Below are 16,251 nucleotides of genomic sequence, written 5' to 3' on the forward strand. Positions count from 1 at the left end.
CCATATTTAGCTGGGGAAGCTCACTGGGTGACTGGGGGCCAGATGCTGTTTCCTACCCAAGCTATCTATCTAGCAAGAAGAACTATCAATAACTCCTTGAGCTTTTGGGGGAAAGGTGGAATAGAAATCTAACTGGGAAATATTTCTGAAAGAAGAAAGGCAAAAAGATGAGCCTAATTAAAAGATGGTTTGAATCACCTCAAAAAAGAAGTGGCTCTTTTTGAAAAGTAAAAAGTAAAGGTGCAGACATGCTGCAAATGTAATCATGGCCACGATCTGGACTTTATTTTTCTTTCTTTTCTTTTTTTTACACCCCTGTGGACACCCCTGCTCCTTTCTCCTACCTTCTTGGGTAAGCTACCCATCTCAGGGCCAATAGCTAGCCCAGTGTTTCTTAACCTTGACAACTTGAAGGTGTGTGGACTTCAGCTCCCAGAATTCTGAGAGTTGAAGCCCATGCATCTTCAAGTTGCCAAGGTTGAGAAACACTGCGCTAGCCTAAGGCTTCTCACTGCTAATACATTTAGGAAGAGTCCTGTCCATTCTACCATCCTTGTCCCCATTCCTATAGCTTTGCAGCCTTGAAACAGACCATTCTGAACAAGACTCCCTTCATCCTGTTCAAGGTGTCTTTCAGTTGCCATGCATCTGCTAAACAAGTGGGGTGCACATAGGTAGGAATATGATGACTGACCTCTTCCATAATGTGAAGTCTTCCTGCCTGATTGACTTTAATGTTGCATTGTTTTTATTAAAAGAATGCATCATGGAAAATAACACTTTTGCTGGAAGTTCCACCAAAGTGATGTGGCTATGCATGAGCACACATGCACTGAAAGCCAGACGCAGTCTTTTAAGCAGCTGCGCAACTCTCAGACTAACACCTTGTGAAGCATCTATTCTGACTGTTTTTTACAACCCATGCTGATCATTTCTCCTCCCCCCAACACACTCACACTACAGGAAAAGTAACAAAGATCACTGTCTATAATAATGTGATTCTAATGGGAGATCTTTCATTTTTCTGCCTCTTTAATTTCTGCCATCAAATCCTTCTAAGGCAACCACACCAATCCAGCTGGAAGATGGCAGATGGGAGTACACACGTGTTACCTTTCTAATCCATGAGACAGCAAAGGGCATATCGGTCAGAAAACAATTTTTAAAAAATGGTGGGAAGAGGGAAATGCATTTATTTCCTGCCAAACTGCTGACGTGCAGCCCTGTTTATCTACATGAACACATTTGGATCAGGAGTTGCCCAGTGTCCATACAGTGTTTGAAATGCAAATGGAAGCTATTAAAATTCTTACTTTAAAGTTTGCCTGCTTGGAATAATTTACATATCTCTTGACAAGCTAAGAATGTTTCTGATTGCATTCTCACACTTGTTCCAGTTTGTGCCAAAGGAAGTGAAAAGAGAGGATAAAACCATTTCTGCATGTAGCTTCCTTGGCCAACTTGTTCCCAACTTTGGCAGTTAGCAGTCTGGGATATAATTACTTTCACAATATCAGACAGTCTTGTCAGCTTGGAGGTTTGAAACTGCCAGTCCAGGAAATGGGGAAGGACCAGCATATTGACATGAGGTTTTTCTTCACAACTATCTCACCAAGAAGAGCAAGGTCATTGTACAGAGGTAGTATTTGTTGAAAGACAGGCCAAGCTGATAAAGTGGAATGGGGATCATTCTATTTCTACATGATCTTTCATTAAGTTGATATTGCAATATTGGTCACCACTTCTTTAGGGAAATCAAAAGGAAAAATGCAATGGAACTGCTAAGTATTGTAAATGTTTATGAATGTTCCTTTCATATAAATGATGCTTTCCAGCAGACCAATCCTGTAAATTAGCTAATCCCTTTTTTACAGCTTTTAAACAAGCTTGCAGACACAAGTTGTTCTGTCAAGATCTGCTGAGTGAAGGCCTCCAAGAAGATAGATTATTCCAAAAGGACACGGACAAACTGGCATGTCCTTAAGGAAGGAGACCAGAATGTGGAGGAGTCTGGAAAGCAAGTCCAATGAGAAAGAGTTGAAATATTTACATGTTTAGACAATGGAAATATGGAAAAAAAACTCTAAAGATTGGAAGGTCTCCCAGGTAGAAGATGGAACAGATTTGTTTTATGTACAACTAAAAGGCATGGCTGAAACTGCGAGGAACACATATGTGTCTGAACATTAAGAGAAACTAGACAACCTGTGACCCATTGGGTCATTGTTTCAGAGATACAGTATTTCCTTAGCAGATTCCTCAATGCCTTCAACAATGGCAGAGCTTCTTATGTACTGCCTTCACTGGAAAAGTTCTTAAAAATTCAGGGAGATATTCAGAGATGTATCTGCCTTGAAAATAGCCCATGTCATTCATATTGAACTGTATAGCACAGTCAAACATTAGGAGTTGACCACAGGAAATGTTTTATAACATTTTGTATTTTATAACATTTTATGACATTAAAATTATCATAAAACATTTTATGACAATTTTATGTCATAAAACGTTTTATAAAATTTGCCAAATTTCAATTCCACAGGAATCATTGGTCCTGGATTTTGGACACATTCTGTAAGTTAGCCCATTTGAGGTACCTTGGTTCAAAAATTGTTGGCCTATGATACACTGTTTTGCCCAGTTAAAGGTTACAAACAAACAGACATGAGAGTTTTGATAGTATATAGATAGATTTCCTAATGATCCTAACTGTCCAGGTGTGGGAATGGAATACTTCAGGTGCCTCCCTTCACTACTCTCTCCTTAAGGAGAGGCCTGATGGTCGTCACCTTGAGCAGAAAGCTCGGTAAGACTACCTCCAACATTTGAAGGTTCTCATTCAACGAGGTCTGCCCATCCATTGGTTCCCACACCCATTGTACATACTTATGTAGGATTAAGCTTGCTAATCACAGTGGGACTTACTTCAGGATAAGCATTAACTTTAAATTACTTCTCTGTACACCCTCTGCACACACTTTTTATGTCAAGTTAAAGCTAGTTTCTTAAGCTGGAATTCACATCAGCAAGAAAGAAAAGCCAGCCAAAAATGTATATCCATTGTTCAATCTACCTGAAGATATCTTTACTTGTAATTAGTGATGGGAAAATACTCATACGTTAATTCAGAAAGTATTTTAAACTAATTCCTCATGTAGAGTGTCTGTCTGTGAATCTCATCATTTTCTCTCAACCATACAGTTTCAGTCAGGTTGAAAACTTGTTTTGTTCATGCTATTTTTGATTCCAGGCTTGATCTAGAGCAGTAGTCAGGAATAATGAAAATAACACAGGGGAAAAAATCCACTGTCTATATTGCAGAGAATCAAAACGTATACAGGGTATCAGCATATGTAAGTGAACAGATGGGGGGGCAGGATGGGGAAGAGAGGAGATTTTTGTGTTCAGCCAAAGCACATGCCATAGTACTCCAGGGAATACAGGTAGTTCTCGGTTTACGATGGCAATTGGGACCAGAATTGCCATTGCTAAGCAACGTGGTCATAAAGCATGACATCACATAACTGCACTGCTTAGCGATGGCAGTTCCAGCAGTCCCAGTTGCCGTTGTTAAGCGAGGACCTCACATGACCACCACTTCTGACTTCCTGCCAGCTTCCCTATTGACTTTGCTTGTGGAAAGCCAATAGGGAACATCAGAAACTGCTATCATGTGACCGTGGGGATGCTGCAATGGCTGGAACTCTGAGGACCGCTCATAACTATCACTTATTCAGTGCCATCGTAAGTGTGAATGATTGCTGAATAAGTGGTTGTTAAACGAGGACCACCTGTACATATTTCCATAATTAACTAGTAGAGTAATCACATTATTTAATTAAAATAGTCTCTTGTACCTAGAAAGGTAGCACATTAGGGAAGAAAGGTACTTGCTTATTTAGATATGCAATCTTTCAGTTATATTCCCAGATCAGTCTACAAGATGGTATCCAGTAGTAAAATGCAAACAGTTGTACTCATTTCTGCGTGTGCTTGTTTCTAGAATCATAGAATAGTGAGTTGGTTAAGAACAACCCAACGGCTTGTATGCACAGACGCCACCCAGCTTTACCTCCTTTTCACATAATCCAGGTAAGACAGTACATGTTCTAAATCTGTGCCTGAGCAAGGTAATGAAGGCCAATGGGTTGAACAGCATTCCAGATGTGAGGGAGGTATTATTCAGGAGTGCTCAGATAAGTGGCCTTCAGCTTCTTTTGGAAGGTGTTAGATATTCTTTTGAGGATGCTCATGAGATCTCCCACGATCCCTGAAGGGGACTCTTTTATTATTCTGGACTGATATACAAGCTATGACCTTTCTGGGCTGGGAAAGCTTGACCACAGTTCATACTTGAATAACCTCTTGGTTGGATTGTTGCAATGAGCTGCACAGGGAACTACCTTGCAAAACAATTCAGAAACTTTAAGTAGTTCAGAACAGCTGCAAAATTAGTAACTGGGTCTGACTGATAGAATCATATTGCCACAGTCTCCATCAGCTGAACTGGCAGCCGATCCATTTCCAAGCTCAATTCAGGATTTAGGAATTGATTTTTATAGCTCCAAGTGGTTTAAAGTTGGTGTGATACTGTAAGTCTTTTTGTGTGTTGGACTGAGAGGTCCTGTACTGTACAAGGTCAAGGTAATTCCAAAGATAGTCATAACTTCTCTGACTTAATCAACCATTGCAAATGGACATCTGCTCTAGAACATTTACAAGTGGAAAAATCTTGAAACTGAATATTCGACAAGTTTTGCTCTCATTTTTGAAAGATCCTTTTTGTTTACTTTGTAAAAAATATCTATAGGGTATGGGATCTCTGATGCAGAAGCAGAGCGCCATCTTGTGGACAGTAAACGTCTATTTAATTTTTTTAAAGTCTCTTCTGTTCCCTAAACAGACAACGAATTGAAAAGTGCCTCTTTTCCAGACTAATTGTTATAAGAAATTCAATCGGGGCTGGGGGAGAGTTAGATTATCATATAATTTTGCATTTTATAAGTCACTGCTTTCATAATTGAAAAAAAATCAGGATATGTATTATTAGACATACATTCTATGCATGTAAAATTAGAAATAAGCCCCACTGGATTCAGTGGTTCTCACCCTCTTGCATGTTCTCCTATGATTAATGCTGACCTACAGTACTTGAATATCACAGAAAGTTCAAGAAGACTTCCAATTTTATATAGAATAAAAGTTCCAAGAAAAATATTCTTCCACTTTTGCAACATGTTCTTTCCTACCTTTCTCACTCATGCTGCTCCATGCACAGGGTTTCAGACTGGAACCTTGGTTTTCTGAGTATGCATCCTGCCAGGATCTTAGGTCTACAGCTTTGTTCAGCCATTAGGCACACTGTAGGATGAGAGCTGGGTTAGTCTCTGGTGGCAAAAAAAAATAAATATCCATCTGATAAAATGACCTGCAGCTCTTGAAAGCTTATGCCTTTTAATAAAATTTCTTAGCTGGAAAAGGTGCTACCAGGAGTGGGAATAGGATTCCAACGACCATGTTTTGTTCTGACAGCTCTGCTATTTTTATTCTGTCATTCACCTTTTAATCTAGCGATACCCTAGGTAGATATTGATAATAAAGTAAGGTCAAAGATATAGATGTGTATCCCAGAGAAATTTCCAGGAACAGGCATCTTCAGATGTTCACATTGATGCTATATTGCAAACCAGAATTCCACTTTTTTTTCACCACAGGGAAACCAATACATTTGTTGTGATAATGGCACACTGTAAATTACATATTGCTTGCCAGTTCATGTAATATTTGGTAACATTCTTGCGTAGTTTCACTCCATATCATATTTTTGTGGGTAGGAGATGAAGATTTCTCGTTTGTGTTTCAATAGATATTTATACCAGCTCCCATTCTCATTAAGCACCTGCAGCATTTGACTTATCAAATTTGCACAACCATCATGTACACCAATTGCACCTGTTCCTAGATCAGGAGGCTCCATTTGTGGACATTCTAATCATCCTGTTTGGACTCCTCCAATGCACTTTGCCTGGGGCTGCCCTTGAAACTACACTTGGTCCAGAATGTGGTGACACACAGGTAGTTATGGGCATTGCTCAATACACAGATGCAACACCACTAGCTGTAAGCTGTACTGGCTTCCTATAGGCTTCTGGGTGCAATTCAAGGTGATGGTTATCACCTATAAAGCCCTACACGGCATAGTGTCAGGCTATTTGCAGGACCACCTTCTCCCAATGATATCCAATAGGGTAGGCATGCTCTTGGTCCCCCCTTTGAAATAATGCCATCTTATGGAACCTAGGAGACATGTCTTTTCTACAGCAGCGCCTGCCCTCTGGAATGATATTCCCTCCAGTGTATGGATGGCCTTAACCCTGCAGGCCTTTAGAAAGGCAGTGAAAACCTGGCTCTTTCCTGGAACATTTGAGTCAGGATGATCTGAGCTCCTGCTTAGAAGAATGCAATAAAATTGAATTCCCAATTGCCAATTAATTGTTTATATCGAATTTCTGGTATCTTTGTTTACTGATTTTTGTATACTGTCCACAGTCACATTGTTCAAGCTGGGCAGCCATATAAGTGCTATAAAATAAATAAACCCCTAGCCCCATCTTACGTGTCTTCAACAACAGAAAGAGCAACTACATCTTGGTATTGTCATCGGGAAAGAAAGTAATCAGGCTGATTTCATGTTTTCTTCTGCTCACAGAAACTATGGTGCCCAGACCATATCTTGCATAAACAAAGGTGTCAGCACTTAGATACATTTCTGAATGTGCATTTTTTGTGTGTGTTGGTGTATCATTGAAGCAAAAGTACATATAGTACATACAGTCAGTAAATACAGATCTCTAGATCCAAGTTAATAGGTAATTTTTTACATTGTTACTATAGTTTAAACACCCTAAACCTCACAGCCTGACATGCATCTAGTGTTCCTAAATAAACTTTATGTGAGAATGAGATTTCTGTTTTCTGACTGGTGCATTTATTACCCAGCAGTCATCAACACTGTGTTCCTTTTGCTACTCCACAGTGGAGTTTGCTGGCTGTTTATATATAGGTTGCTCTGCCAATCTTGGCTGGGGTCTAGTTTCTTTCTTGATGGTGCCTAGATTAGGGTATTGTTTCTTCTTTGACTGTTTATCTGGTGCTGTTCCCTGCTTATCTGGATGTCAGCTGCTAAGGAGGATGTGCTCTGGGCTATTTGTTTCCTTCCTTGACTTTTGGTTGCGTCTTTTCTTAAATGGTGCATTGATGAGGTTTATCTCTGTGTCTGTTGATGGTTGATCTGTCTGAATGTCAAGCTTCCAGGAACTCCCTGGCATTTTTTCTCAACCTTGGCAACTTTAAGATGTATGGACTTCAACTCCCAGAATTCCCCAGCCAGCATGCTGGGGTTGAAGTCCATACATCTTAAAGTTGCCACGGTTGAGAAACACTGGTCTAGAATGTCAACATTTTCCCAGTTGAAATTGGCAGGGCAAGCTATATATAAATGGCCAGAAAACCCCACTCTCCCTTGCACTGATGATGTTACCTAGTCGGGTAATGAAATGTCTGCCAGAAAGCAATGAAGCTCAGAGAACACCAAGAACCCAACAGTTCCACCCTGAGCTACATACATTCCTTACTATTGGAATAGAGTAAAATGGCACCAGCTAGGCACTGCTGTGCTGGGCTAGGCATAAGCACAGCCCAGCATAAGCACAAGCTCCGTGCAATGTGAGATTAAAGTGAATGCATCACTGGCTGAATAATACACAAACAAGTAAGAAATAAATGCCACTGTGATTATCTTTGTCCAGGAAGTGAAATGGCTTTTAAAATAAGTGACTTGGGAAGCTGGTATATTTGTTCCTTTATTGAGGTTGTCTAGCACGGCAAACTATCATTTCCTGGGAGCAAGAACTACCATCAATCTTACCAGGATTCAGATCCTGGCCTCCACTGATCAAGCCACGTTGACTTCTAGCCGAAGATGTGCCTTGAAGGGCTGGCATGCTTTGGCAGGAAACCAGTTCTGAGAGCAACAAAGCAGGGAATGCTCTTCAGTCACTGGTGAAGAATAATTTAAATGTAGAATATAAATAAACACACCAACACCAATTCTATACAAAACCTGAAATATTTTACTTTTAAAATTTTGATCTAAGTTTACTTAGATTTCATGGACTTGATACAAGAGCATTTGATATGAACTGGTAAATAAAACACTGTAATAGATAGCCACAATAAACTTTGTTAGAAATGTACATGTTGTGAAAATAATAATCATAAACATAATAATAATAATAAAACCAGCATGATGTCTGCGTTATATAAATGCTTGACAATAACAGTATACTAGGGAAGCTTTAAAAAACTTGCTTAACCCTGGGGCCCTATTCAACTAACATTTTTGACGCCAAGAATTCAGACCCAGTCTCCCACCATAACTAGAAAGGTTAGTTAATAAGGCCTCAGTTGTTTTCTATAGCTGTTTTATTTTTTCCTCATGGACATCACATCCAGGTAATGTGTATATAAACAAAGCTCATAAGAAATGTACAAATATAAAAAGCTACAAACATTAATAAATTACATCATCACAAAACACAGAAACACTTCACAAGGTGCTAATAAAATAATTGTATCCCCTCATAATACAAGAATTGAGACAAGGAGCTGGTATTATAAAGTCGAAGATTCTTCTTCATATTGTATCTTAAATAGATAATTTTGTACTATTATTTGATTCTGTATAAGGCTGCACAAAATTTTACTTGTTTTTCAGGCAATGCCAAAATTAAAAAAGGGAGAAAAAAGTAATTTTTAAATCAAGGACAAAAACAGAGTATCTCTTACAGAGTCAAGAACCTAAAATACCCAGCAAAATACTCAGCAAAAAATTTGTATAAAGGTTAATGAACTATTCTATAGAAAGAAATGTCTAAAGATACTTTGATCTTATAAAAAAGAAGGTACTTTAAAAAGCTATTTACAGGCTAGATTCTATGAAAAAATATGCTTTCAGACACATATCTATAAATGAAAATCTGGAATTGCCTGAGAAACAAATGTAACGCCTTAAGGCTACAATCCTGTACATAGTACTCTATACATGAGACTAAGTTCCATGGAACACAACAGGTTTGATATCTGAGTAAACATGCATAGGATTGTGCTCTAAGTGTTTATATGCAGACAAGCAAGTTTAATGTAAAATATAATGCATTCTACACCAAACACTAAGAGAGTTCAAAAGCAACAAGTATCCAGTTCAACTGTCAATAAGCTTGGCTCTCATCTGGCCTGACCCCTAGGTGGGCACAGCCCTTGTTCCTTCAGACGAGCATATCTGAAAGGAAGTGCTTTGATATGAAGGTCACAAGCTTCCAATACCTCTCTGATAGGGCTGCACATTCTTTCCACCTCATTACATGGCTTGCAACTGAGGCTTCTACAAATGGCTGATCCATTATTTTATATTATTAAAGGGGTTCACAAGCACTAAAACGTTTTATGTGGGTTCCTTTCTGAAAAAAACAATTTTGTTGGGGCACTTTTTCTCCTGATATGCAGCTCAAAGGAAAGGGTTTGGTGATAGGGCAGAAGGTAAGTGCTTGTGGTCCCAGGACAACAACTTCTTTGCTTGGTTTGTTTACATGATCCAGGGATTAATCCATGATCCAGGGAACTAAAGGTGAAAAAACAGAGCCACTGGTGAATAATACCTTTGTCTTCATTTGTTTCATCTCAGGACAACATAAATGATTTATAAGGCAAAAGGTAGTCATGAATGTAGGTGCAAAGATCAAAAGCCCTTTCAAAAAATAAGCAAGGGGATATTTGACTAAGGATGCCACCTTATAATACGTTGGTGATATGCTTGCCACCCACTCAGGTCACACAACTAAAACTGAGACTCTGTCCCTTTGCAGGCCAAGGGTGCTGGCAGCATCATCTCAGGATGAAACGGTGGCATCTCTTCTCCTACATATTCTCTCATTTTGCATGTTATCAGTGCATTGTGAGCACCCACGCAGAAGCTACAATGTTAATGGCTGATTCCACCCTGCCATGTCATACAGAGTTCCATATGCTGGAAATTAATGAGGATAATTTCAAAACAGCTATGCTGGATTTACTGGCACAGGGGAAGAAATACTTCCAGTTTCCGTGGTCATGTAAACAAACTTTAGCTAGAACAGGTGAGAGAGAGAAAGAGAAAAGAAACGATCAAATTCAGACCGGATGTAAACACATTAATCTGTGAACTATGGGTTACAAAACTACAGTGGCTCTATTCACATAATATGTGAAGCCAAAGCAAACAACATGATGGCTTAAGTTGATGGCCTGGTTCACACAACATACTAAGATATAATATAGTTGGCTTGATTTTGCTTTAGCCCCTGTAGGTTGTAAACCATCTTATACAAGTACAGTCAAGAGTCAGTGTTTTCAGATCTTGATTTTTAGGTACCAATTCATTTGTAATGTTTTACTCAATTATACATAACTGTGAGATTTTAGCAGGGAGAGGAGGGTTGTTACTGTTTGCTGATGTTTAATTCCTATCACTTATTGACTTTCAATTATGAGAACAGAGACATTGAGCATGGGAAATATACCATAGGGGCTAAAGTAAAACACAAAATATATATATAAGAAATGGGGAGTGTTGAAAATTTATCAGCGAAAAGGTTGCAATCCAACACCAACCAAAGCTAATTTTAAAAAAAAAACCCTACTGATTTCCAAAGAACTGCACCAGTTCATTATTTACCTACAGGACATCCAAATCATTACCCAATTAAATTGGATTTGTAATCCATAATGTCTAAGAATTCATCTTGCATTGCACATAAAATAAATTAATTTATCCACAGTTCTCCAATGTCTGGTTATAGGGAAAGTTTTAGCAGTGCTGAAGTGCAATTTTAACTTCTCTACTGAACAAATCATATTTATCATGAGCCAGATAAAGAAAACTAGATATTTTATTATGCATATTGTTCCATGCATGTGTTATATCACAAATAGTCATGGCAGAAATTTCTTTCCCTTGTCTAAAAGTCAATTTGAGGAACTTTTTAAAAACTCTGCCTCTTAACCAGATACCTCTTTAAAATTGGTTCAGTTTTGATAAAAGAAGTGTAACTGAAACGAATGTGCATACTCTTAAAAACAACAGCTTTTTCTTCACTTATAAACAAGTTAAAGGGGATACTTTCCTAAAACTGGAATGATCCTCAGTGTCTTGGAGTATTAACTTTTTGCGAACTAGTCACTCTCAGCAATTTGAGAAAGGACATCTATATTAAAAAATATTTATAGCAGTATCTGTACAGGTTTTAACTGCTGAAAGTTAAAAAGAATTTATTAAAGTGGTGGCAAAAAGTTAACTGGTATTGTCCCTAAGATGTTGCACAATACTACTGGAGTCCTTCAAGAGTTGAAGAGTTAGTGTGACAGCTCAGGATATGCTGAACTTTGATAGTCCCAATTATGACCGGATTTTAAAGGAGAAGTTTCCCATTCCGATGAATTTTCAAAATCTTCCCAAGCCTTTGTTTAGCTGTGGCCATGCCTTTTTTTGTACGTTTCCCTGGAAGTAGCAGAAAAGAGACAGGGTAAGCCAGAAAACAACAGTAGCAGCAACAACCAAAAGAAACTAGAAGTTGAAGACCAAGAGGGATGAAACAAATGCAACTGAAAATTCATTTAGAAAAGATTCAACTGCATTTCTCTTTAACACAAATGCATTTAAGAAACAGCCAGTTAAATACTTCAAGCACCTTTTCCCACCCCAAATTTAAATAAGGCTGTGGATGAAGAGAATGGTAGCTTGCTTACAACCATCTAATCAATTCAAAATTGTGGTATTTTAATCAGATAATTCCCAAGTACTCTTGATTACTGCATGACTCTATGCCTTGGATTAAGAAGCACATTTATCACTAAGTTACTACAGCTCTAAGTAATTTTTTGCATGTACAAATGATCCATCAGAAGTCAAGCATCACAGAAGGAACTGTCATCGTATCATCCTCTACACTAAGGTGGAGGGTAGACAACATGTGTTCTCCATATGTTGAAAAAAAGCTGCTTAGTTATTCAGTTTTATCCTGTATTAGTTTTATAGAGGAATGAAACTGATTCAAATAATTGCTTAGATTTTGTGACAAGTAGTAAATGGTGTCATTCTCAATTCATTTGAGTATTTTTTTAAAAAGGTATTTTCTTTATGATATCTCCTGCCTTTTCCCTTCCTTGCCACTTCTTGAATTAGGCAAGGTCACAATTTGATCTATCTTGGGACACATTTCACAAATGCTTCTGTGGATAATTTAGTCTATTATATATTGTTTTGTCCATTCATGCCTCCCTCATAATAAAATAAATACCCCATGCGTGCCAGTACACTGGATGGTCAATTCAGGTTATAAAAACATTTATTTTTAGATAAAAATGAGTAAATGTTTATTATCTGAAGAGCAACAAAGAAGATCTCAGTGGGTTTTGTGAATAAATTCTCAATAAATTGTAAAGCCAAAAACTATTTTGCATAGACTTTGCAGGTTGAATAAGAATTGCAAAGACTCATTGCTCATGTTTTATATCAGTCATCTTGACATTTTTTCCCCAAATCCATATGGTATGCAATTATATTATTGATCGTGTATTAAAGGCTTCTCCAAACTGGTGCCCTCAGATATATTGGACCAACAGTTCTCAGAATTCCTAGTCAGTGAAAAACAAGCAAACAAATCAAACAGAAAAAGAGGCATTTGGTCATTAAACATGGGAGTTGGCTTCAAACTAGGCCTTCTCAGGGACTGAGATAGTATCAGGTTGTACCCAGGACCCTTCTGAAGGCTGCCAGGATAAAGACTCAAATATGAACAGAACCCCCATTTCTGAAAAATGTAAAATCCAGCTGTTACTTATCTGGTTCTTCAGAGGTGTTCCACAGCTGTTCACCTTTCCAAACATATATGAACAAATGTCTGGAATATTTACAGTGTCAGAGAAGAAAAACAAAACTGAGTCTGTGGAAGCCATCTGTTCACCTTTTTATCAGCTGAAATATCCTTATGATGCCAAAGGATCAGATGCTCCCAGTTTACACTACCTGTATGTCTTTTTGGACATATTTCTTTACTGGGATTAGTACAAGGAACTGAGACTTGCCAAATACTATATGTATGATAATTGCTGGTCAGCAGCTAAATGACCTGAAAGTTATAGTCAAAATTTATGTAGTTTTGGTTTTGGTTTCACCTTAAGAGATCCTCACATTTCCTCTATACCCATATTTTACCCAATTCCATTGGAAAAAAAGTTTAAAGGAGATTTGATTTGCCAGTTGTAAGAATGAAAAATCTTCATGAAAGCGATTAGAAAGAAGTTACAAAATATAGACAGCTAAAATTCTCTTCAAGTATATTTAATGGATTTCTGAGGACTAAACTATGTAAAAGATGCAATTATCTTGGCTCTCTTTGCTTGTAGATTTCTCTGGCACTACCTCCTCCTTTATTTCCTTTCGCCACTGGGTCTGTAGGGGAGATACCCTCATGTTCATCAGAACATGAATGTAGCACTCAGCATGGCATGCAGACATCCCCTTATGAAGGTGAGCCTCAAATTAGCTGAAGATAGGTACTAATTTTCAGACAAATGTGAAGGGCATATTGGGATATCAGATTAATATGATTCAAATTATTACTTTTAACTTATCTGAATTGGAAAAGCAATATTTACAGCAAAGACCAGGGTTTTAACCTCACTGTTAACCTGATCAAATACCTGGGAATCTACTTTAAAAATACAGTAAGCATTGATTGATGACATTTTAATCAATTTTATATATTTTAATTTTATAAATTTTAACTCCTAACAAAAGAAACATGAAATCCTTTGAGATTCTCAGAAATGCCTCAATGGTTTCAATGTCTTCAAATAAGTAGTATAGTTCAAAACAAACTACAAAAACAACATTCTGAGACCTAATTGAATTTGAAAAGCTTATAACACAAAATTCAGAACACTACGTAGGGATTATTGTAAATAATATTTAATATTCAGAAACTGAACAAGTCAAAGACTGTATGATTAAATGGATGCAGAATTTAAACATGACCTTTGATATGCAACAATCAGAATACTTATGAAAGATAGATATAATTTACTATGAATAGTACGTTTTTATAATACAGATAGACTATCTTGGATAAGATACAAATGCCTTGTTAACTGTTTATTCCAGTTGAGGATTTTTATTATACTGCTTGCCTCTGTTAATTACTGAATATGGATTTGATATTAACAGTGGTTTTTAAAGTACTACACTGATAGAAGAACACCTTTATGTACAACACTAATCTAATGCTACTTTGAACATTCTTATTCCATGTGATGCAGCTTATAAATCTCTTCTATTCCTTTTCTCCTCTTTTTTCTTGATTGTGCTTTCAAGTACTTGTTAAAATAATAAAATAAAATAGAAAAATAATGAAGGATGTGTTGAGGTAAGCAAGGATGGGGAACCCGAGACCTCCTGGGCTACATCTTACCTCCAGTCCCTCCTGTGGCACCCAGAGCCACACCTGCAATTGCTGAAAAGGAGTGTGCAGTTTCCTTCCATTTTGAGATGGGAAACACATGGAAATTAGAGGTAAACCCTAGAACAGGCAAATCCCTTGGGCAGGAGGGGGGGCAGGGAAAGATCCAATATAAATCCTGCCCTTGCCAAGTACATGGCACAATCCCATTTATTTTGCCTACTGTCCTCCTCAGTTTTCCCCCACGGTAAAGTAGATATACTGTACTTATATACATAATTTCTTCCACTACCATCCAAAGTTTGCCTATCCCTGATTTTAGATGAGGAACAAACGTACACAGACTTGTCCTTCACACAGCTTATTGCATACGGGCATAATAAGAACATCTGAAGAGTGTTTAAAAGCAATAGGAGAACTCTCCTTCCAACTCGATTACATAAAACAATTCCAGCCTCACAAAGAAAGCCTGTGGTTGGCTGATCAGATCTTACACCGTTTCCGAGACAAATCTATGGAAAGTACCTTTGGCAGCTGCATTATTCTGCGAGGACGATGAGGCTCTCCGTTGTGTAAGGAAAACTCCTGGGGCCATGGGCTGAGATCCTCTGTTCACTTGGGCCACCCCAAGCGTGCTGGCACCAGCTGTGTACTCATGGTCTGCTAAGCTACTGCTATGGCACTCCAGCTTGGGTTCAGGAGAGCTGCCTTCCTGAGGGACTTTATTGGCATTGCTGGGAGATAACTTCTTTTTGGTGTTCTTTTTCTTCTTGCCCTTTTGCTCCTCCTTTCAAAGGGTGTGAGAGGGAGGGAGAGAGAGAAAGGCGGAGGAGAGACAAGGATCTATCGTTAGCTTCCAAAGAGCGATAAATGGTCATTAAGGAAAGTGTCCTACTCAAAGGATGTATGCAAGAGAACTGATGTGCGCTGTGAAAAATGCAGACAAAGAGGAAGAATTGAAGATTTTTTTTAAAAAAAACAAGGAGCTGATTTTCTAATCCCACCCCAAATAACTTGTCAGTTTCCCAGAACAATTCAGGGTGTTGATCCTGAAATGTTCCACAGATATTTGCCTGTTGTGTAAGTTTTTCCATGAGTTGTATTGTTATCTCTGTGAGTACTTTAAGCTTGTTGAAAACATGTTAATGATTAGAATTGTTCTTATGTTTTTTAGAAATCATAAGTGATTCCTTTGTGACAGAGAAAAATAAACACACGCACACAAAACCTTAAGAAATAAAACACAGTATTTAGCTTTTAGAAGTCAGTAAAGCTATACATATTATCCAATGTCTTGCTAGGCAGCAGCTCTACTTTAAAAACCAAACTAAGCAAACAAAAACCAGGTAGGCTTCATTGGGAAGGGCTGTGAAATAATGATGTCACAAAAAAAGTTGAAGCCAGAATTTGCAGCATTGTTTTTTGAAGGTACACAACCTTTACTGTCCATATTCTTTAATGCAGATCAATTGATACAACTTCTAAAACTGACTCAGCAGAACAGAAGCTTGACCAGATTTAAGCAAGAACAGCTCCCCTGTATATCATACGTTACACAACAAGGCAAACTTAGACACTTAAATTATGGAGAAAACAATTGATGTAAGGACTACAATCAGAAATAAGTTCAATGCTTATAAACATATTGATTGTAATTATAAGTTGGGGTACAATGGGAAGGAATTTGAAAGTGAGGATT

The 16,251-nt window shown here is 37.9% G+C and overlaps 1 protein-coding gene and 1 long non-coding RNA gene across 3 annotated transcripts in view; one reads left to right on the top strand and one right to left on the bottom strand.

The window, feature by feature from the left end:
• Positions 1-16,251, top strand: part of LOC148216715 (uncharacterized) — a 78,478-nt gene that overhangs the window by 8,127 nt on the left and 54,100 nt on the right. For both annotated transcript variants that reach the window (XR_015794882.1, XR_015794883.1), the window contains one exon: positions 4,004-4,092. This is a non-coding gene — a long non-coding RNA (uncharacterized LOC148216715). The remainder of the gene's footprint in view (positions 1-4,003; positions 4,093-16,251) is intronic.
• The window catches only part of PHF2 (PHD finger protein 2), a 132,391-nt gene continuing 125,671 nt past the window's right edge, over positions 9,532-16,251 (bottom strand). Inside the window, exons 21-22 of the mRNA XM_088134165.1 lie at positions 15,078-15,339; positions 9,532-11,593 (exon numbers count right to left, since the gene is read on the bottom strand). Of these exons, the coding sequence (XP_087990291.1) occupies positions 11,505-11,593; positions 15,078-15,339 (351 nt within the window). The 3' untranslated portion in view covers positions 9,532-11,504. The remainder of the gene's footprint in view (positions 11,594-15,077; positions 15,340-16,251) is intronic.

The sequence above is a fragment of the Python bivittatus genome, unplaced genomic scaffold (genome assembly GCF_059951505.1).
Source record: "Python bivittatus isolate LINGU-HERP-01145 unplaced genomic scaffold, Pbiv_v1 ctg000080_np1212, whole genome shotgun sequence".
Taxonomy (NCBI): Eukaryota; Metazoa; Chordata; class Lepidosauria; order Squamata; family Pythonidae; genus Python; species Python bivittatus.